General features: G+C 40.0%; 1 protein-coding gene across 2 annotated transcripts; it reads left to right on the forward strand.

Moving 5' to 3' along the window:
- The first annotated feature begins 203 nt into the window (after window positions 1-203).
- On the forward strand, window positions 204-12,160 carry LOC114691862 (integrin binding sialoprotein). 2 transcript variants are annotated; one of them, XM_037209236.1, is made up of 8 exons: window positions 204-301; window positions 2,839-2,905; window positions 2,995-3,045; window positions 3,137-3,214; window positions 6,087-6,122; window positions 6,821-6,883; window positions 10,107-10,271; window positions 10,759-12,160. In XM_037209236.1, the coding sequence occupies exons 2-8, from the start codon at window positions 2,852-2,854 to the stop codon at window positions 11,287-11,289; spliced, it is 978 nt and encodes a 325-aa protein (XP_037065131.1). In that variant the 5' UTR covers window positions 204-301; window positions 2,839-2,851; the 3' UTR covers window positions 11,290-12,160. The 2 variants fall into 2 exon arrangements, with proteins under 2 accessions (XP_037065131.1, XP_028723288.1); XM_028867455.2 differs by lacking the exon at window positions 6,087-6,122.
- Window positions 12,161-22,665: the final 10,505 nt, after the last annotated feature.

A 22,665-nucleotide genomic window follows, 5' to 3' on the forward strand; every position in this document is an offset into this window, starting at 1 on the left:
CATATTATTATATATCTTCAGAACCCTAACTGCCATCTTCTTCTAACCCTTCAATTAAATCCCACAATGCAAACCTCTTGGCACTAGACCTGCCTTTCATGTTTATTCAACTGAGCCCGAATCTTGAAAACGTGTTGAAGTTTGGGGTTTTCTGGTGAGCCTGACATCACGCTGACCATGGCTGTGATTGGCTGCTGAGAGGCAGAGAAGGTTTATAGGCGGCAAGAGCAAGTGAATGAGTGAGTGGCAGCAGAGGGAACAATCCGCGCCACTCACTCACTCCGGCCAGGACTGCCAAAGGGTAAGACAGCCAACAGACTTCCTTGCCTCACAGCCAGGCACCTCAGGCTTCCGTGTGGGGATTTGGCTTGGGATTATTCTATTGAAATGTGGGTCTTATTGCATTGTGCACAATGACTCTGATTGAATTTTTGTTTACTACGAAATGGGACCTCTGAATTTAGCTTTCTTTCCAGGCTTCTTAACCTGAACAAGCAAGTAAACTGTTCAGATTGGGAACGTGAACTAGAAAATGCTGCATCTTCCTCTCTGTGGGATAAATTCAGGGCAATCTAACTGCAGTAGTATTTACATTTGTAAACTGACTAGATATATGCATTTCCATAAGTTATTCCTAAATTGTACTTCAATAATACACAATTTCTTTTCAATGTATTCTGTATTGAATTTTAAAGTGTTCATATCTTATACCTCTAAAATCAGTATGGAAATGTATACTACCAGAGAAGTAAATGATTTTGCTACCGTATACGGAATTATAACACAATTGTTTAGAGTGTTTGAGTTGTCCAAGTCAGCAGTGGCCACTGCAGAAGACTCTATTGTTTGGTGAATCAAACAGTAAATAAGATAAGATTAACATGGGCAGCCAGTTGAGGTATTAATGTTTCACTTGCTTTTATATACAACATATCATCATTTCCGCCATGCTTTCATCCTGGTTAGGTCATGATTTCATGTGAGAATTTTTTCTTATCACAGCTCTATCTACAGTTCCCTCTATTTAAGTTTTAAGTTCTTTGAATATTATGAATATCACATTTTCATGAATCGATAAAGCAAAATTCCTTCTCCTCCTCCTTCCTCTTCCTCTATTCTTTCTTCATTGCTAGTGTTTTTGTTTTTTTTTTTAACACAGGATCTCATATAGCTTACTTTGAATTTCCTATGTAGCCAAGGATGTCCTTGAACTCCTGATTCTCCTGCATCCACCTCCTAAGTGTACCACCCGGATTGTCTCATCAGTCTTCTTAAACAGGTGGTCCATGTTCAGGGGCTAAACCCCTTTGCTCCTCTCAGCTTGTTAAAGCATCTCTGTGTATGTCTCTCTGCCTCTCTCTCCTGCTCTCTTCCTCCCTCTTTTGTTCGCACACAAACAAATATGGATAATTCCAAGATACAAGATGAAAACAGTGTGTACACATCCAATCAAAATTCCCACACCAGCAATGTGCCTGGAGCCTTACTCTGCATACTGGTTATTTAGTACCTAATACTCGGTAAAGCTGTAGTGAATGCTAGTGATGATGTAAAATAAAATAAAAAAATGTCTCCGCAGAGTGCAACACGTAACATGAGCTTTATACATTTTAAATATTTCATTACAAAATGTATTTAGAGAAAATGCCATTCCTGCTGTATCACCAAATTGTCACCGTGTCTGAAGCAACTCCCATCAGCTGTGAGTGAATAGGTGTTAGGATTCCAGGGAAGTTTGTTCAACCTCTAGAGGACAGAGTTTTAAAACAGAACTTCAGGGTAACACTCCACTTCTGTTGATGATGAAGCTGTGTGGACGTGGAGAGCTGTTGCTGTAAACCTAGGATCGCCCAGGACCACCCACCCCCTGGCAGCTGCATCCTTACTCTGTAGAGCATCTACACCTACCGCAGAGCTCCTCACTAAGAGACGCAAAGCTGAACTGGAGCTGGGGAAACCTGATTCGAGGAGACTCTTGAGTGCTGTTTCTCACGAGAGTAGCATTTCATGTATTATGGGTTGTTTCCCTCCTTTCTCATTTCTTCCCCTTTCTTCCCCCTCCCTCCCTTCCTTTCTCTGTGTCTCTCTGTCTGTCTCTCTGCCTCTGTCTTTCTCTGTCTCTCCTCCCCTTTCTCTTCCTCTCTCCACTCTCCCCTTCCCTCCCTCCCTCCCTCCCTCCCTCCCTCCCTCCCTCCCTTCATCTTCCATCCTTCCCTCCCTCTTGCAGGTCCAAAATCAACTCTGAAGTATTCTTAGGGAAAGGACCCCTACTGTCTATTTTAAGAAAGAACTCTTAGTTCAAAAATCTATGCACAGAAGTTGGAATCTCCTTGCAGTCCGCTGGGTAAATGAACCATCTCAACACATTTGAGCTTTGCTTGATTTTTAACTATCAGCAACTGAGCGGGACACGAAGCCACACTGACATGCCCACGGGCTGGTGTGGCTGATGCTCCCCTGTCAGTGTCTTTGGAGATTTCTTCACCCCGTGCGAAGCATCGGGAGTATTTAGAGCTTGATGCAGGGATCCAATGATCCCCCACTAACAAGTCACAGAAAAATGGATGAATCAAATGTGGAGCTCAGAGCTCTTCAGACACACCTACAATACAAGTGGAAGGACTTGGAAAAATAAAGAGACTTTTTCAAGGCTGGAGGTCATACACAGGTCCTCCTCACTCATGCCAGACAAGTAACCACACCTCTCCAAGTGAAAATTCGCTTCTAATTAGTTTAAATGAGAGTTAGACAAAATAAGACCAACTGAATTCTTTATGAGCAAATGAGCCATGCACTATGTTTTAATATCTGCTAACTGTATCCCTTCTTGGATTGCAGAAATAATTGCAAAATGAAGACTGCTTTAATTTTGCTCAGCATTTTGGGAATGGCTTGTGCTTTCTCAGTAAGTTCATTGTGGAAAAACCTTTATTTTTGGTAGTTACACTTTTTATGTGAACGGGGTCTGTAACAATAAAATGTTCTTTTGAACAGATGAAAAATTTCCATCGCAGAGTCAAAGCTGAGGATTCTGAGGAAAATGGGGTAAGTAATTTTAGAAAAATTCTCTAGCCTACATTTATTCTAATATAAGTGCGCACTAAATGTGATCATAACCTTTGTTTTATTTGGGCAGGTCTTTAAGTACCGGCCACGCTATTTTCTTTACAAGCATGCCTACTTTTATCCATCTCTAAAGCGGTTTCCAGTCCAGGTAAGTGCAAAACTTCCCTTTTCACCCCTCGTACTTTGGTAATGGGGGTTAAATTTAACACCCGGACATCTGAATCCGCTCCCAACTCCATTCATCCAGATCCCTCCTTCTTGCTATGGAAATTGGAATTTATTATAAAAACCCAAGCTTTCTTTCAACACAAGAGACAAAGTACAGTGAGAGAGAGAGAGGGAAAGAGAGAGAGAGAGAGAGAGAGAGAGAGAGAGAGAGAGAGAGAGAGAGAGAGAGAGAGCGCACTGGGGTGATGAAAACAAGTACTCTGACATCTAGAGTTCAAGTGTTCCTCGAATCTGCTGATAAAAGTGAACATTTCATCAACTACTGACAAGGAAGCTGGTGATGAGATCACTAATTGTGATAAGATCACTAATTGTGATAAGATCACTAATTGTGATAAGATCACTAATTGTGATAAGATCACTAACGGTCATTACGGTTGGCTCTGTACTGTCACCCAGCTGTTCACATCTGACATTTCAGCATCCCCTGAGCTCTCGAAAAGCTAAGTTCATAAGCACCCGAGTCTTCAGACAACCAGAGGCCTTAATAACTCCCTGGCAGTGATGATGATGTCTGGAACCCTTACCGTGTTAGGGGGCAGGACTGTGGGTCACACATGGAGCACAATCATAATGGGGTCTGGCCCGAGCACTGCAGAGGACAGAGAGAAACTTGTGAAATGTAGGAAGCCCATGAGGGAAAAAATCAGTAAAATTTGTAAACAAGAAGGAAAAATAACTAAAGCTAAAAATGAGGCATCCCATTTTTGCTGGGTTATTTGTGAAAGAGGTCTTTGGATACTGGAGGGTGTGGTGCTGGTCCTAAATACACAAAACACTAGCGTGACACTATTTTCGTGACTGTACAGTTTGGGTTCAGAGTGTCAATTATGCACCATTTGACCCAGGACTCCCAAGACACTGAAAGCGGCAGGATCCTGTGAACGGTGCCTCGGCGCGGTGGCTTGGCTCCGAGTCTCACCATATGTCAGGCTAACCCCTCTCTAGCTCATGCAATGATAGGAAATCATACTCCTCAAGTATTTCTAGCACCATTATAATTATAGGGAACTTGTGTGGCCGCAGAAATATGAGCAGGAGTGATACAAGAGTTGTGGGTTTTCAGAATTGTCCTCCGTTCCTTGGTTCACCTCAGGCCCAAAAATAAACAGGGTCCATTTGGAAATTTGTTCCCTTTCTAAAACAGATATCATATAAATTCTAGTTCCTAAGTAGCTGGCTAACTTTTCTGAAATATCTAATACTTAGATACAACCATTCTCGCCTAGATTTTATATATATCAATATATATATATATATATCAATAGATTCAAAGTCCATAGAAGTCAAATATGCTTCTATCACAAATTATATACATAGAGGCTAGACCAATTTAAGTAGAACTTGTAAGGTAGTTGTTTTAAAATTTAAAAAAAAGAACATCTCCACATACAACTTTCTGAGATATTTGTGACAAGCTCCTGTTTTTACAAAGTTTGATGTCTCTTATCTTATGTCAACATCTATTTATTGTCCAAAGCTGTCATCCTGACCCCATGAGTTATATTTTATTGACTTCAAAATTCACGTGTGAGTTAGCAAGTCTGTTTATGGGCTGCCATCCATAAAATAGCAACTTGCATGCGATGCATCAGATGAGTTGCAAAGCCACCAAGTTTGCCATAGACTGTCTCCATGCTGAGCTATAGAAACAGACATGTAAATCATCTTAATTAGTATCCTAAGCTATTTTAGTGAAAAATTACATTTTATGATTAAGATGATATTTGATTAGTGTGCCAACTTGTAGAAAGCAAGATTCAATTTTATTTCTTTTATCATTTTTATCAGCTAGCATACAAATGTGGCTTTTCAGAATTGCCCTCCATTAAGACACCTGTTCATCTGTCTTTTATCTGCCCATCATCTCTCATGTGTCTATATAAATACATGAAAGGCTCTGGAAGAATCAGCAAGACTTTCTGATAAACTGGTAGTACGTAAAAAAAGGAAAGTGATTCAAAACATTAACAAAGTAAAATGCAAACCCTTAAGTATCCCACATAGCTTTTCAATGGCCCCCACCACACACCATAACGGTGGAGTTAGGGAGGAAAATACAGCGAAGGAAGCATGAAGAATACCTAACATAGTCCCAGCAGAGAAAAACAGCTCTGCTTAGATAAATATATGGTCCTCTATATTTGACTTAATAAGTGGAAATAGCTCAAACATAACAATTTATTTTATTCCTCCCTGGGTGTGGAACAGTGTAACTACTAGGTCATGGCAGTGTAGTGAGGGTCTAATTACTCTTCTTCCACCCAAAGTCATTGTTGGCCCAAGGCAGCAAGCTCCCTTTCCTTGGCTGGGTGACACAGCCACCTGGAGAATGAGGCCAACAGGGACTCCATGAGCAGCACAGGGATGAGCCTCCTCTACAGACTTATTCCTAACTCAGAAGTCAATGGTCCTTCTCAGTCATGTTCTTTCAGGACAGGATGCTTAACTGATCATCAGAATCAGATCATCAGAAATGGCAGTCTAGCTAGGCGTGCATGGATCTCTGAGGCTGTTGGGGCTGAGTGTGGAATAGGAAGGGAGATTCCCTTTGGGTTATCTTTGGTAGAAAGATCAAGGGTCTCTCCTCTTGACTTGGAAGTTCTGATGCATGTTTAGATTTACATGTAATTAAAAAATAAAAAGAAGAAAGCCCAGCATTAGGGTGTGTCTAATGTGTAGAGCATTTGCCCCGAGTTTGATCCCAGCACTGTAAGAATATAACAAAACAATATAAAGGCAACAACAATGAAGACCCCAATAAAGCTCACTGACTCATGTTTTATATGTAGGATCCTTGGTTTACTTTATTATCACCCCGTCAAATCGTAAGTGCTTTTATATCTTTCATCTAATTTAACTGTGCATTTATCAATGAACACAATTTTAAAATTAGTTTTAATTAAATTGAGGATCTAGGAATACAAATTTAGTTTCTCTATATCAAATTATGATTTAGATTGTAGTATTTAAGAGAACTGTCAAATAACACTTTACACTTTATAGTAAAATAAATCATTATCACCTGTATTTTGTAAGAAAATAAGACTATGCAATCTATATCTTAGTTTGAGACCTGCTTAGAAATGGTTGGGGAAATCACACTTTTTTGAATAGTTCCTTCTTGGAGGAAGAACTCAGTAGTTCCTTCATTCCTTCAAAACTAAACAATTTGTGATTTGTTATTCTGGTTTTTGCATAGAATGTAATATTTCAACATATTGTCTATGTTTGGGAGGTTGAAAGTGAGTAACCTCATTCATAGGCTGTTCATTATGAAAACAGCGGTTTCTGTCCTCGTTTCATATTTGCCCAAATGTGCTCACATCTTTCTCACTTTAGCTTGACACTGTTCTGTGCTAACAAATCAACCAAGCTGATAATACTAATAAGCATAAGTAAATATCTCTGCCTGTTACATTTTAATCATCAGGAAACTTCAGTTGCTGTTATGCATCATATGTGTATGTACACATGCACACATACTATGTATATGTGTATGTATATATTTATATATATGTTTTAGGGAGGCAGTGACTCTTCTGAAGAAAACGAAGATGGTGATAGTTCAGAGGAAGAGGGGGAAGAGGTAAGACATTTTCTGTATCTTCTGTAGCAAGGCAGGCAACACAAGGAGCTAAGAGGAAACTATTCCATGCAGTCTGGGCCCAGCAAATACCCACTGCTGCCTTGCCAGCTCCCCATAACCAGCTATCCTGGACAGGCGGAATATTATTTGAGTTATAAGTAACTAAAGCAACTCACTTTAAACACCATCACAATGTGGGGTTGAAGCCACCTAGATGCGGTACCCAAAAACAAAGGTGGCTGCATTTTTAAGGGAAGTGTAACACCCACTGAAAAGCAGCATGATGTTTATTTATATTGGATGCCTATGACAGTAAGCAAGAAAGAAGTAATCTCAAGCTTGGCGCCATGCACCTTCCTTGGTGGGCAGGATGTGAAGCCAACTGATACCTCTACAGTGGTGTCCTGATTTAATCTACAGAATATGGTCAGTCTCTTTAATAGTAATTTAATAGATTTTTGTCTAATTATTAGATTACAGAAACAAAAATACTCAATATGTATAAACATCTTCCTAAATAGTTAAATTACTGTACTTAATGGCTAAAATTCATTCACTACTCCTGGCTTGGGAACCTTCCAAATTCAGTTATTTCTGGGTGGTGTTTATGAGTAGAAAATTATAGCCAAAAATGGAACATCTGTGTCAGGTATCCTGAAAGCCAAAGATGTGGCAACTTGAATGGTGACCAAGTATTAGTTTTTCCTTCTGGTTAAGTAACATTCCCTGTGCTATAGTTACCCTGACCGTGGAGGGAAGGCCTTAAAAATAATGCCAGGCCAGGACCAGAAACCCTGTATGGCCTACATCCTTTAAAATCTTGCTGCAGCTCAGTCAGACTCCAAAGCTAAGGGAGCCTCATCCATGTTACTACAGCTGTTTTCTGTCCAGCGATTGTGAAGCAGACTTTGCATGTCCCAGTTCCACCATGCATCTCTTGGCAGCAGTTCTTGGTTGCTGTGGTGGAAGTGAAGACAGGCCTCTGGCAAAGTTATGCCCACCCAAAACGTTGTCAGCCACCCCTGAATATGTAGGCCCTCCCATTTCTTCTGTTCAAATCCCCTAAGACCCAATAGCGCTGTGTTAAACTCTGTTCATGGAAGAACTGTTCCGTGCCTCCTGCTGTAACTCCTCATACTGCCTGGCACAATTCTGATGCATATATGATGCCCAGGAAATAGTTGATGACTTGGTTTTGAAATGTCAAAGGAAGAGATGCTCCAAAGATCATTCATTTACAGTAATCATAGAAAGGTGGATAGATTTGGGGATTTTCCACTTGCAAGATTCTACACATGCTTTCATCTTAATGTCTTCTTTAAAATTTAACTGAGAGTTCCAGCTAGGTGTACAAACCCCAGGGATTGTATTTATATGAGGAAACTACTTGGGCACATTTTCTATTTGATGATAACACCCCCACACACACCTTGAAGCACTTCAGACTTGTTTAATTGAAACACACATGATAACATTATCAGCTCATTGAAATTTCAGAAACTGAATATGTAAGTAAATCAACACTATTATGAAAAAATAGAACATGTCCAATATTACATTAATCAACTCCCACCATGGACTACCATGAGTTTGACTTTAATTGAGTAGGTTAATTTCTGCCTGTTTTTAATACACAATACTTTATATATTTTATATATTCTATACATATACATACTCTACTTATAGGACGACACACTATATATTCTTTTTTAAGAGCTTCTGTTGTTCTGACCTTCAGGGATTCTTCCAAATTATCCTCTCCTCTTTGAGTACCCAGGTTTCCGATCATTATTTCACTGTATCAATGTGTTGCAATGTATGAGTCATCTGAAAATGGGTATTTTGCTAGTTTCCAAATTAGGATTGCTATAAAGGTGGTACTGCTGGGAAAATTCTAGAACTTCTTCAAGTGACTTTACACATTGATTTGGGGAGGCTATTTTACTTAAAAGCATAGTTTCTGAGTCAAAAGATGTGCATATGTTCAGCTTTACTAAAGGCTCTCCAAAGTAGGAGCTGTCGGGCAACGCCCCCTCTCCTCATACAAAGCTTCTACTGATCCCCATTCTCACCAACACCTGTTTATTTCATTCATTTTGGCCATTCTAGGGGCCATGGATATGGATAACTTTTCTATATAATAAGGTATTTGAAGCCCAATATAGTAATAGTTCAGCCCATTTCCTTTTTAATTTGTTTGCACAAGAACATTCTTAAATTAAGTTTCTGGGCCAAGAAAGAATCTAAGAGGAGAAATTGTGTACAATGGCTACTCTTCAGTCTTGACTCTGCCACCAATGAATGATTATGAATTCTTACCCATTTGACTTCATACAGGTCACTGTATCACTGCATGTCAGCATTTTCATCAATGAAATGAGGGAACAAGAGCCAACTAACATAGCCTCATAGAATCTCTCCAATGACACTAAGAATTTCTCCTTAAACCACTAAAAAGTTTAATCTGCTTGAATGAATTATGAAAAAAAACAAAAACAAATGGTATACCACTCATGAGATATTGGGCACACCTAGCTTGGAAAGGAGGCTTGGGTTGTATCAAACCCTACACTGAAATTATAGCATTCACAAACTTAAGAAGAAAAATTCTGCTTTAGTCAATTTGTTTTCAAAAGAAAGATCAAACTCAGATTTAGTTCATTTTCCTGAAATCTTAACATTATCCTAACATCACAATCTCCCAGAAATACATTTCAAGTAAATTCAACTCTCCACTACTCATTTATTTAAATTTATTTATTTAAATTTAAACATATAAAATCCAGATTTTTTACTAGTAGGTATTAATTATACTGATAGATTATGTCAGTTTACAAACTATTATCTCATAGCATAAATAAAAGAATAAAACATTAAAGATTATAATGTACATTTGTCCAAGTCTTAATTTTTAATCATCTTCATGTAATATCATACACACTACTATGAATTTCTTGTGCAGAAGAAATAATTGTGCACCAAATGTCTAAAGCACAAATACTGTTAAGTTGATAAAATAGAAAGTATAAATAACTGCAGCATTCCACCAGCTGATAAATGGGATTAAGTAGCGTTGAGTTCTTAGAAGTAAGAAGGGAAATGGCACACAGGCAGGCAGTTATGTGCCAGCTGAGGGCATTTCCAAATAGTGCCTTGGAGACCCAACAAATCTTGAGCTCTATTCCAGCTATAGTAAATTTTGAACTCTGGATATTCTCACCAGGAGACTTCAAATGAAGAGGAAAACAATGAAGATTCGGAGGGGAATGAAGACGAGGAGGCCGAGGCGGAGAACACCACACTCTCTGGTGTAACAGCTGCCTATGGGGCGGAGACCACGATGGGAACTGGGACTGTAGAGCTGGCTGCACTCCAACTGCCCAAGAAGGTAATGAGTCCCAATGTTGATCTCTCTGCTGATGTCTAAGTCTCCCTGACACTATTCGTATAATATTCATACCGTCTTTACTTATATTATTACCTCATTAAAGAAGCAAGAATAGATAGGCTTTCCCTGATTACAAATGAGGAATGATATTCTGTGAATTTCCTCCCCAAGCTATTGTACCATCCCACTTCAGAGGTGCGACTTCCAAGGCAGAAAGCGTGTGTGTGTGTGTGTGTGTGTGTGTGTGTGTGTGTGTGTGTGTGTGTGGTGGGGGGGGGAGCAGAGCAAAGGAAGCATTGTGCAGAGGGCAGGCTTATCGGGTACATGCCCCCAACCCATCAAAACCCATTACAAAGGTATCTCTTCTGAATTTTTAAAGTCATCACCAATTCTTTCACAAATTAAGTTATCATTCACTCAAAACAGCATCCATAACAAGGCCATCTGCAGAAACTAGATTTGAATGATTTCAAACTTTGCCTTTCAGGCTGGAGATGCAGAAAGCGAGCCTGCAAAAAAGAAGGAAAGCGATGAAGAAGAAGAGGAAGAGGAGGAAGAAAACGAAAACGAAGAAGCAGAAGTAGATGAAAACGAGCAGGTCGTCAACGGCACCAGCACCAACTCCACCGACGTGGACGGTGGGAACGGCAGCAGTGGAGGAGACAACGGAGAAGAAGGGCAGGAACAGAGTGTCACTGAAGGGACCACAGCGGGCAGGGAGCTGATCAGCGATGGTCCCAAGACAGCTGACCTTCTGGACGAGTTTCAGCATACCACCCTACCACCCGAAGCCTACGGGACCACCCCGCCACCATTCAGAAAAACCACCACCGCTGAGTATGGGGGGGAATACGAACAAATGGGCAACAATGAAGACAACGGTGAGTATCAAGTCTACGACAACGAGAACGGGGAGCCTCGCGGGGACAATTACCGCGCCTATGAGGACGAATACAGCTACTACAAGGGGCGTGGCTATGAAGGCTATGATGGTCAAGATTATTACTACCACCAGTGAGGGTCCCCCTGGGGTGAATTCCCCATGCTCTCATTGCATCTGGCTACCATTTATTTTCAAAGTTCAACTCAGGAAGGTGCAAGATAACACAGGTGCATTTTACAATGTGGAGTGGTGCTACAGTCCCCGAGTGATCTCTGCAAATGCTTCTATTTGTAATGGCTTCTTTTTAATTTTCCCAGGAATGTCACTTGAAAGGTCATTGTAAGTCAGGGCCATTGGTCAAACAGTACACCATCTCTGAGCTGGGACCGGATGGAATGCTTTGAGGTTGTAACTCTCCAGTATTTGTGCTGTGTGCATTATTGCTAACAGACCAAACATACTCTTCGTGCAACAAGGCTCCTAGAGAGAGACTTATAAACAACACTGTAGACAATAGTTGTGTAGTTCCTATATCACACCCCCTAGCCAATACTGTATTAGGTTTAATTCTCATCCTCATGTATTTTATGTGACCTGTATGCATGGGTTTTATCTCAAATAAATACGCAGTTCTTGAAATATATTATAATTAAGAAGGAATGGAGGGCATTGGGAAGCACATGAGTTTAAAGAGGGTGGGACAATTCAGCTAAAAAGCAAGCTTATTTCCATTAGGGTTTAAAACTCAGAGGATCTGGAAACATCCTCTCTTCAATAAATCTGCAGGACTAAGGCTTGACAGTTGAAGGCAGAATCAGCTTTACAGACTAGGGAATGAATGACACTTAGAGATTTAACAAACATGAATACATGCTGTATGATGCCCACTTCAATTTCAGTTTCAGATAAACAATGATTGGTTTTAATACAAATGCCCCCTCATGAATAATTAGTCTCTGAAATATCTGGAACAAAGTTATGCTAAATAAATGACTTATTCTTTATCTAATATTCAACTGTGACTGGGTGTCCTGTGTTTTTCTGGTAAACTTATCCCTAGAAAATTTGATCTTAAATGAGATAGGGCATACAATGGGGTAATTAAACTCTTACATACACACTCACAAAAAACCACACACATACAAACTATACACACACATACACACACACGCAAACACACACACAAACCACACACATATATGCATGCAAACACACACAAAACTGCACACACATATACACGTGCAAACACACCCACCACCCACCACACATACAATTAATATACAAAGTCTTGACAGCAATTGACTCCTTAATATAAACCTAGAAACAAACTTCAAGTAAGCATATAGACATTTGAAAGAAGCAAGATGACCATAATTGACTATCCTTTAATTTATTCATTATGACATATGTGAACCCACATAGTCAATGTTTAGACATCCAGCACATGAAAATGTAGAATCTTGTCCGAATGGTTTTGGTTTGATTGCTGTCAGTTCTGTCATCACTGGCTCAGTGACCTTGACAGCAGAGTCGGGAGACTGGTCAGTAAGTGCCTTCACAGCACCTCCTACCTCCCTCACTGCCTTAGTGTCTCTTCCTGTCGAGGTGATAGAATACCCTGGCATAAACATCATAAAGGGAACAGTGTTTATTTCAGCTCACAGTTCAAGGGTACCAGCCAGCTCTCATGGCAGAGAAGTCGAGGCAGCTGTAGTTTGAACCAGCAGGTCACATGGTAGCCACAATCGGTCAAGAATGCTTTCTGCATCTGTAGAGTCCAGGATTCCAGCCAGGGATTGGTGCCACCCACAGTGGGAGGGGCTCCCCTTCTCTGTTAAAATCAAGATGGTCCCCAGCAGGCATGTCCTATGTCCAGAGGCTCATCTCCCAGAGGATTTGGGATTCTTTCAGGTTGATAATTAACATTAAACCCCTAAACTCATGACTAGTTAGCATTCTGTCACATTTATTCTCATCATACCCCCCTGTGTGTGTGTGTGTGTGTGTGTGTGTGTTGTGTACACAATTCTTTGCAAAACCATTGAAGAGGAGTTTGTAGAGATCATTATGGTTCATCAATACTTCAGTATTAATTTTACAAAGAATTAACCAGGAAGGATGGTCTATGCGTATAATCCTAGTACACAGAAGGCTGGTGCAATAGGATGGCGACTTCCAGGCCACCATGGTCTGCATGGTAAGATTATTTCCCACTCTCCTCCCCCACATAACAATGACTTATCCTGTATAAGCATAATACTAGTCTCATTCTCAAGAATTTTAACATAGGCAAGAATATCTCGTAATATTAAAAGTGTGTCATTCATAAACATCTTAAGTTTCCCACTTATTATCATCCTCAATTTTACTGGTGAACAATTGGCACGAGGAAATCACGAACGGCCAGGCAGGGTTAAACAGAGTCAGGGTGGCTCTACCATTATCCAGCACTCACTGCCATGCTCGTCTGCAGTGGGTGGGCAGGGCTCCTCTAGTGCAGGGCACACTGCTTGGAAATGAATCACAACATGCTTAGAACCAGCCAGGTTTTATGACTTGAATGCTGAACGTTTTCAGAGCCAGGATCCTCTCCTATATTGGTTTATCTTGCTATGTAGGCAGCAGGATATGGTGCAGAGCTCAGGAACGCTGGAGATAGAGAGTCTGGTCTTGCCAGCTAATTTACCCCCGTAAGTCATTAGCTCCCCAGGCCCCTATAACATCAAGTAGGCTGCTGCTAGAGTGTGACACACCTCAGGGACTCAGAACTGGCTCGTCTCTCCTCTCTCCTCTTTAGAGGCTGCACATCAGCATCAGAAGCCTCAGTTTGTTTTCCTTCCTGGAGTCTCACCTTCTAAATTCTGTCTGTCTGTGGAAATGAGTTCCCTTTGTGGCTGTAGAATTCCACTCAGTCCTTGGCTTCAGGGTATATTTGTTTATTCACTTATTTTGCATTTATTTTGATGCTACCAGGAAGCCAAATCAGTTTATTCATCATGTTTCCCAAAATAACCCAGGTAGTTTTCTGGTAAATTGTATAATTAAGTGTGTTTCATCATATTCCACTCCCACTGAAATGTAGACTTCCAGGACTACATACTCTTAGACCTTGTTAGGGTGTCTCAGTTACTAAACAACAGAAGAGTTTGTAACAGGCCCGTGATGCTGCTGAAGTTGTTAGACTGATGCATTTAAATTGATCCACACCAGGGAGACACAGGCAGGCAGGCAGGACAGACAGACAGGCAGGCAGGCAGGCAGGGCAGGACAGGCAGGACAGACAGACAGACAGTCAGGGCAGGCAGGGAAGGCTGGATGTGAGTTGATGACCTGGGAATATTGATAGGACCACAAAGCAGCTGCTTCTAAAAGATGACTGCGCCCTCCCTGTGGTCACCCTGTATCCTATCTGCTCATTTCCAGTCTTTCTGAGTTTCATCAATTCACGTCTCAGTCAAGTGTTCTGTATGTTAACCCAAATACAACCCAGGTTTATGCTTTGGAGAACACAAAACCTTTCTCTATGATTTAGTTTATTGTTGTAATATACGCTCTGCATCTACATCTTTCCAGGCTAATGTTGATTTCCATCATGCTTTCTTGTTTATAATATTCCCCCTTGCTGAACTGTAATTTTGATTTTCAAAAATCACCGTTTTCAATGCAGGCTTTGAGAGTTTATCCCACAGTAAAGAAAGAGACGTGGCTAGGATTGCATTCTGTTTTTTTTTTTTTTTTTTTACTAAAAAGTTTGCCACGATTCTAAGTAACTCTTTGAATGAAGAGAATAAACAGCATAAGTATGAGGAAAATTAAAAACACTAGACAAACTTTTTCAGAAAAAAAAGTCAAGAATAATGGGTCTTACTTTTAAAAAAAGAATGAAACTTTATTAAAAGTAAACCAGAGAATAATTACTCAGACCTTTTATTTATCTAAGAACAATGGCGTATTTTTGCCTTTATGTTTTTTAAAATATTCACTGGCTTAACATTATTGATTTGTTGATTAAATAATAAAAAGTTCTCATGTAAGTTAATTTTTATTACATTATATTCTTTTTCACAGGGCTTCTACCCTTAATGTCATGACTCCAAACATCTAAGAAGAAAAATGATCCAGTAACATGGATAGATCTTGCTTATTTCTTTCTGAAATATAAATTCTATCCTAAGTATTTTAGTCAAGCTTTGTTCTTTTTCTGTAAAGTCAAATTCAGCAATTTTCTTTCTGTCAAGAACCAGATAACAAATATTTCTGCAGCATAGCTAGGAGCCACATGGTTTCTTTCTCACTGTGCTGAAGGCAGCCCTTGGCAGTATGTAAATATGTGTGGTACAGAAGAACACCAAGAAGACTTGGATCCTGAAAAGAGGTGATGTTTCAAATGTGGCCCACAAGCTACAGTTTGCCAACCTTGATTTTAGATAAGCCAAACTGTAACGATTATTTTTAAAAATTGATGCACATTTAATTATTTAAGCTATAAACAAACTGTGAGCGAACTCATTTTTTGTTCTCTTCATTTTTTTTCCTCTTTAAGCTTGAAGCTTTTATCTTCATTTCAAACTTTACTTAAAAATGTGAATTTTTTTATTTAATATTTTTGGTGGAAATCGGTGGCTGTCTCTCAACATTTCTGGATATAAACATACTAATTTTTAATAAGTAATATTTAAAAATAATTTTCCCACTATGTCATCCTTTGAAATTCTGTAGATCACTGACTGCATTGAAAAAATCTTGATCTTGATTGTAGCAACGGGAGCATCATGTGAAGTCAACGGTAAGACATGAACCGCAGCTCAAGTTGTGCAGACAGGGTTGCCGTCAAAGTCAGTCCTCCTGTCCTCTTTAAACTAACCTTGACTGGATGACAAATACCTGAACTGTGTCCCGCCTGGCCCACGGTGGGGACAAATCTCTCACCCACAGTCCTGCAGCCTTTTATAAAATAATCACTCAGCGACTTATATTATTTTCAAACTATATGGCCTAATGGCTCAGGCTTCTTGCTAGCTAGCTCTTTTATCTTAAATTAACCCATTTCTATAAATCTATACTTTGCCATGTGGCTCGTGGCTTACTGGTACTTTACATCTTGCTTCTCCTGGTGGTGGCTAACAGCGTCTCCTCTCTTTGCCTTTCTCTCTCTAGTTGGAATGTCCTGCCTAACCTTATCCTGCCTCACCATTGGCCAAACAGCTTTAATTATCAGCCAATCAGAGCAACACATTCACAACATATAGAACGACATTCCACAGCAGAACTGTCTACCAGGTCTTGACCTGGGCATCCTGTATTCTCCCAAAATGGCTATAACACATACTCCCATTTTACGAGCTACAGTGTGATGCCAACACTCCACAGTCAGAGTGTGGGGGCCTACTCCTGCACCCCACTCATCCTGACTGCTCTGACACAATGTGAAAATGTGACTCCATGACAGCTGTAGTCCACAAAACAGACTGACTGTCCCTGTTTTCTGCTCTTGGGACTTGAGGCTCTCAAACAAGAAGAGGAGAATCTTCTGAGAAAGGACAAAATAATGTAATTTTCATGGAACACAACTCTAGCTAAAGAGTTTTCAACCCAGAGTATTTTGTGCCTTTGTAAGAAATATCAAATATGAATCTTTTCTAGCAAATATCATACAACTGGTGTTTAGGACAAGGAACTCCAATCTTTTTATCTCCCCCACCTCTTAAGATTTTATATAAATGTTTGAATCCCCTGCCCACCCAGGGAAGCCATTGTATTCACAAAGGCTTATCACTGTATTCCAGGAATTTGGTGGCGTGGAGTTGTAATCCTTTTCTTCTTGGAGCAGTGGCTCCTCTCCCTACCTCCTCTCCTGTGTACCAATTATTGCCAATTAAATTAAGACTGTGAGGTCAGACCCTGACCAGTGGAGGACAGAGGCACCACCTGAGTTGGAATAACAACCCAATGCACGGCGTGTGTTCACTCTTCCAAGCACACCCTCCTGACCAAATGTAAGTTTGCGTTGTGTGGACACTTCAGCTGCAGTCCTGGCCTCTTTTTTTTTTTTTTTTTTTTTGCCACCTGAGACTTATTCCTAATGCTGAGAGCCACCATGAAAGAAGTCCAGCTTATTCTGCCAGAAAACAAGGTCACATGTGTGCAGCAGCATTAAAGGCGCCATCTTGGATGCTCAGCCTGGGCAGCTTTGCAGGCAGTGTCCACCCCTACTCCTATGCTGTCCTGTAAGAGACAGCAAGTGAAAACGCACAGGCCAAACCACACCCATGCAGATAACCCTGAAAGAAATTAACGTACTGTTTCAAAATACGTTAGACAGCAGTTGTTAACTAGGACAGAGACTGACAGAATGACTCTGCATCCACAGGAGTTAAGGAAATCACTAAGGAAAAGCTAAATTAACACGATGCAAACCAACACCAACTGCAAAGATAAAGAGAAAACTATATACGCCCCAATATAGTAAGAAAATGTATGTGTATCCACCACACAGAGAGTAGCTGGTAAAAGTCACATTCTGCCTCCTGTGGTCTCACAGCACAGAGCAGCAGCAACCTCTGGAAGGAACACTGTTTTGAGAATGAGCAGTGTTTTCCCTGGAAGTCACACAAGAGAGCTTTGTAGCCACCTCCAAAGATGTCACCACGTCCTGAAGGAAAAGCTAATACCATTATAATTACATTTTAACTACATCCTCTGAGTCATCATCTTAAGTTGTAATAAAACTTCTTTCTAATATAAAAATAAAGGCAAATTATATTGACATACCCTCTCTTTGGTAGTAATAGTTGAACTGGTATGTGGTCTGGGGAAATGGATACAACTAGCTTCATGCTGTTCTGTGGCACTCCATGGTACTGCACTTGAGTGAAATGCCCAACACTGAGGGAAAATAATTCTTTCTAAAGATAAAAATAATTTGGAGGAAAATGAGAAATTGGTCATCAGTGAGTGATGTATTTGAAAGTGACATTTTTGTAGCTTAGGATGAATATTGATACTTATGAACAAGTATATTTAAAATAAAAACATCTTATTCTTCTGAAACAGGACATGATTTCCAGGATTATTATCTGTTTGTTTTAAATTCAGCAGAGAGGACAGGGTTCTAAGAGAAGAGAAACAAAATGCCAGTCTCCCAGAACATCAGCGTTAATCACTTAGATGCCTCTTCCCAGAATGTCTCTCTCCAAACCTCTAGCCAGAAAGGGGTCTCACTATTTTTGCTTTTGTCAATTGTAGGTTCTAAGTTTAAGACTTAAGTTGAATGTTTTCCTTTGAATTCATTTCAGCTTTGAGAACATGTATATTTAGCTCCACTCAGTCCGCTCCTTGGTAGGACAAGAAGCTGTGTCAGGAAGTCTTAAAATTTTGTGAATTTTCTCTTCCTAGAACTTGTGCTCTTTCAAACCAGAATAATATATATTATATCTCATATTATATATAATAGGAAATCTCTTTCATAGACAGGAACATTCTTTGTAAAGGAAGAAAAACAGAGAAAAAGTACAGTTGCATACATATGAAATTCTTATAAGCGTATAGCAATGAAAAGCCATTTGACATCTATATATGAGGCACAAATAAAACACTGTGTGAATCATTAAAGTTATGAATGGTCTAAAAGCATAAAATACTGAATGACCTGTCAATTGTAAAATTTTCTGAATTGATTATTGGCTTAATAGAATATTGTTACAAATAAGTGCTTTTATCTTTCTTTTTTTTTTCTTTCTCTTTTCTACCATTTGTGTTTTGGTTCACTGTTGCTTATTGCTTTTCTTTTTTGATTTCCATCTCCTTATTAGTTCTGTCCCTTGTCACCCAAATACTCAGCACTGATGAAGCTGGTGTATGATGTCTCGGGAAATACACCTTCCAGTCCTTAAACTTCAGCCCTCTCTGAATTTGTTCACCCATTAGGTAAACCACAGAAGACATTGTGATGATATTGTGTCCTCCAATATACTGTGTACCCTAATAAACTTATCTGGGGTCAGAGAATAGAACAGCCACTAGACAGACGTAGAGGCCAGAAAATGGTGGCACGCACACACACACACACACACACACACACACACACACACACACACACACACACCTTTAATCCTAGCATTCCGGAGGCAGAGATCCATACGGATCTCTGTGAGTTCATAGTCACACTGGAAACAGCCAGACATGGTGACACACACCTTTAATCCCAGCACTTGAGATCTCATGTCTTGCTTCAGAAAGACATTCGCCTTTAATCCCAGGAAGTGATGGCAGGAAGCAGAAAGGAATATAAGGCATGAGGACCAGGACCTAGAGGTTTTTAGGTCTTTTTAAGCTTTTAGGCTTTTGAGCAGCAGTTCAGCTGAGATCCATTCGGATGAGGACTCAGAGGCTTCCAGTTTGAGGAAACAAGATCAGCTGAGGAGTTGGCAAGATGAGTTTGGATGTGGCTTGTTCTGCTTCTCTGATCTTTCAGCATTCACCCCAGTATCTGGCTTCTGAGTGTTTTTTATTAATAGGACCTTTTAAGATTTGTGCTACAAGACATGGTAAGAAAACCAACAGGGGACTAGGGCAGGAACAGGAAGAAGCATGCCTGCTCCACCTGGGTCGCAGACAGTTGTTAGTAACAGGAACAATGGGTGAGCCGGGCAAGTAGGCAGTGGACTAAGCACCCTGCAGAATTTGGTAATGTTCATGCTGACATTATGTGTCAGCATAACACACTGGCCTTAATTAGCCAGATTCTCTATGCTATTTCTGGCTTTTTGATTTGCTGGTTATGAGAACTTAAAAAAAATTCCTGAAGCACTTTGTGTCTCATCACTAAAAGCTATAAGGATAATAATATTATCTACATCAGAGTTGTTACATGGATTAAATAAGTTAGAATAATACTTGGATGGAGAAAAGGAGGCTGAAAAAATTCAATTTCATTGTTTGAGCAATTTTTCACATCTGGGTTTGAGCTCAGATGTGTTTAAGTACATGACTATGAGGCTAAGAGTCTCCACTGCCAATGACAGTGACCAAATATTTTAACGTTCAGTTAGATGGTTTCAAATCAACGTGGTTCTCTTCACACACAATAGCTTGAAGTTCTTTAGGTCTTTAAAATCAACTCAGGATCCTTAGAAGAGAAGCTGTAGAATGTGTATGAAGCAAGAAGGATTGTGTACCCTAATACTAAACAAACTATCATTGTCCAAACCAAAACTGTATCAGCGATATATTGCTTTTTTTCTGCTTATTATTATTATTATTATTATTATTATTATTATTATTTTGCCTATTTGAGTTTGGGGAAATCAGAGATTTGTGCTTAAAATTCATTACATGTTATTTATAGCGGATTATAAAGTTGTATTTATGCACAAGTAGCTCTTATAAAGTATAAGTCTAAAAACTTACATAACATTTTATTGGTAGATTTACACATAAACCTAATGTGAGTCATCCCACTAGACATTACTATATTTTTAGACCAAATAAAACCTCCCTAACTATTGTGAACATGAATTGCAATTTGATTTTAGCATCTACCACCAAGGAAAGGAAGCACAGACTCAATGTCCTAACCATTTAATAAAAATCTTCATCCAAATTAAAACCACAACACATCCTTCAAAAGTATCTTTTGAATATTTTCCCATTTCAATAAAAAGCAACTTCAGTTTTCCCATCACAAGGCAAGATCCTGGGTTCGTTCTGCCTCTGCCTGAGTCTCCCAGTGAGCTTCCCCTGGTGTGAGCTTCCTCTGGTGTGAGCATCCCCTGGTGTGAGCATCCCCTGGTGTGAGCATCCCCTGGTGTGAGCATCCCCTGGTGTGAGCATCCTCTGGTGTGAGCTTTCCCTGGTGTGAGCATCCCCTGGTGTGAGCTTCTCCTGGTGTGAGCATCCTTTGGTGTGAGTGTCCCTGGTGCAGCCAAGTCCTATGGTCCTTCTTCTGAAACCATGCTGCATATGACCACTTTTCCTCACTCCTCTGCTCCTGCCTGCCTTGAGACCCATTGGCCTTTGCTTAGATCATTGCAATAACTCTAGGCTGCCTTCTCTACTCTGTCCAGACTTCACACCTTCAATCTCATCTCTGCTCAAAAATCTCTAGTAGCTTTCTCGACTTGGAATTAAAATTAAATTAATGAGTTCATTAAATTTTGCCCATTTATTTCTATTTAAGTAGTGTTGAGAATGAATCTGAGGCCATGGGTAGAGTAGGTAAGTCCTCTATGTCACAGCTCCTTCCCAATCCTGTAGGGGCTTTACCTCTTAGGGCAAAGACCTGCAGGTTTCTGGCCCTCTGCTGTTGAATTCCTGTCTCATATTTTCTGCCGTTTCCTTTGCTTGGCCTCTCCAGCTCAGTGGCTGGCTTCTGGAATAAGCCAGCAGGTCCCTGTTACTGGAGCTGGCTCTTCCTAGACCTTCTGTCTGGAATGTTCTCCCATGCAAAGTCATGCAGCTACCATTCTGTCATAATCTGTTCATGCTACTGTAATGGACTACCTCAGACTTGGTAATCTAAAGAGAACAAAAGTTGACATCTCACTGTTTCAGTTTCTTGAGGCTTTGGAGGTTGGGAAGTTTAGGATAAAGGTGCTGGAAGGTTCACTGTTCAGTGGAAGATAATTGTCTTACCTTCCAACATGGCATCTTGTTACTTCCTCCCCGGGATATGATGGGATGAAAGCCGTGTGTTCACGTGGCAGACAGGTGGAATGCAGAAGGGTGGAGGTTGTTTCCTTCATTCTTTTAAAGTGGTTAATCTTACTCATGACGATTCTCACCTGATAACTTAGATTCTAAAAGCTTAATGCTATCACATGAGAGTTTTAGTTCTATGATATAAATTTTGGAGTAATACACATGTTTAAGACCTTCCAAGGATTCTCTATGTAAATTTCAACCCTGTGTTCTTACTCCCAATGCTTGAGATATCTTTCTGCAATACTGCTTGAACTTTATCTATGTTACCTTCTAATACAATGTAGTTTGTTGTCTGTTTTCTTCATTGGATGGTGAGCCCCATGAGGCAGAGTTATTTTCTGTTTCACTCACTGAGGCTTCTCCAATGCCTGCCATGGAGTAGGCACTCAAAACATCATTGTTAGCTGTTTCTGAATCTTATTCAGACACAATTAAGTTTATAAACTTACTTAATAAAAATACTTACAAATTTGTTGGTTTACAAATATTTTCTATTTATAAATATGCAAGCTATCCACCCATTTCTAGTTAATAGTTCTGAAATCAATTCTAATTATCTAGCAGCATAATGTCCAAACTGAGATATTTATATTTTTCTGTTTATTCTACTCTCTGGAACATTTGATAGCAGCTTTCCACCACAAAAACATTTTTAGATTAAAATTACCTTGCCCCCTGTGGTCATCTGTGGGCACTTGTGACAGACTCCTCGCTGGTCCTGAGTGGGCCATGCTGATTGGACACTGGGGGCTCTAACAAACTTTAAATTTCGGCAAGTGCCCAGGAACTGCTAAACCTGAAGAAGCCGAG

Source organism: Peromyscus leucopus, chromosome 10 (assembly GCF_004664715.2).
Source record: "Peromyscus leucopus breed LL Stock chromosome 10, UCI_PerLeu_2.1, whole genome shotgun sequence".
NCBI classification, from domain to species: domain Eukaryota; kingdom Metazoa; phylum Chordata; class Mammalia; order Rodentia; family Cricetidae; genus Peromyscus; species Peromyscus leucopus.

Excerpts from the sequence above, each read along its gene's own strand:
- LOC114691862 (XM_037209236.1), top strand. The coding sequence starts at position 2,852 with ATGAAGACTGCTTTAATTTTGCTCAGCATTTTGGGAATGGCTTGTGCT. Across the intron at positions 6,123-6,820 it reads TATTATCACCCCGTCAAATC|GGAGGCAGTGACTCTTCTGA; the intron begins GTAAGTGCTTTT and ends TATATGTTTTAG. Across the intron at positions 10,272-10,758 it reads CACTCCAACTGCCCAAGAAG|GCTGGAGATGCAGAAAGCGA; the intron begins GTAATGAGTCCC and ends TTTGCCTTTCAG.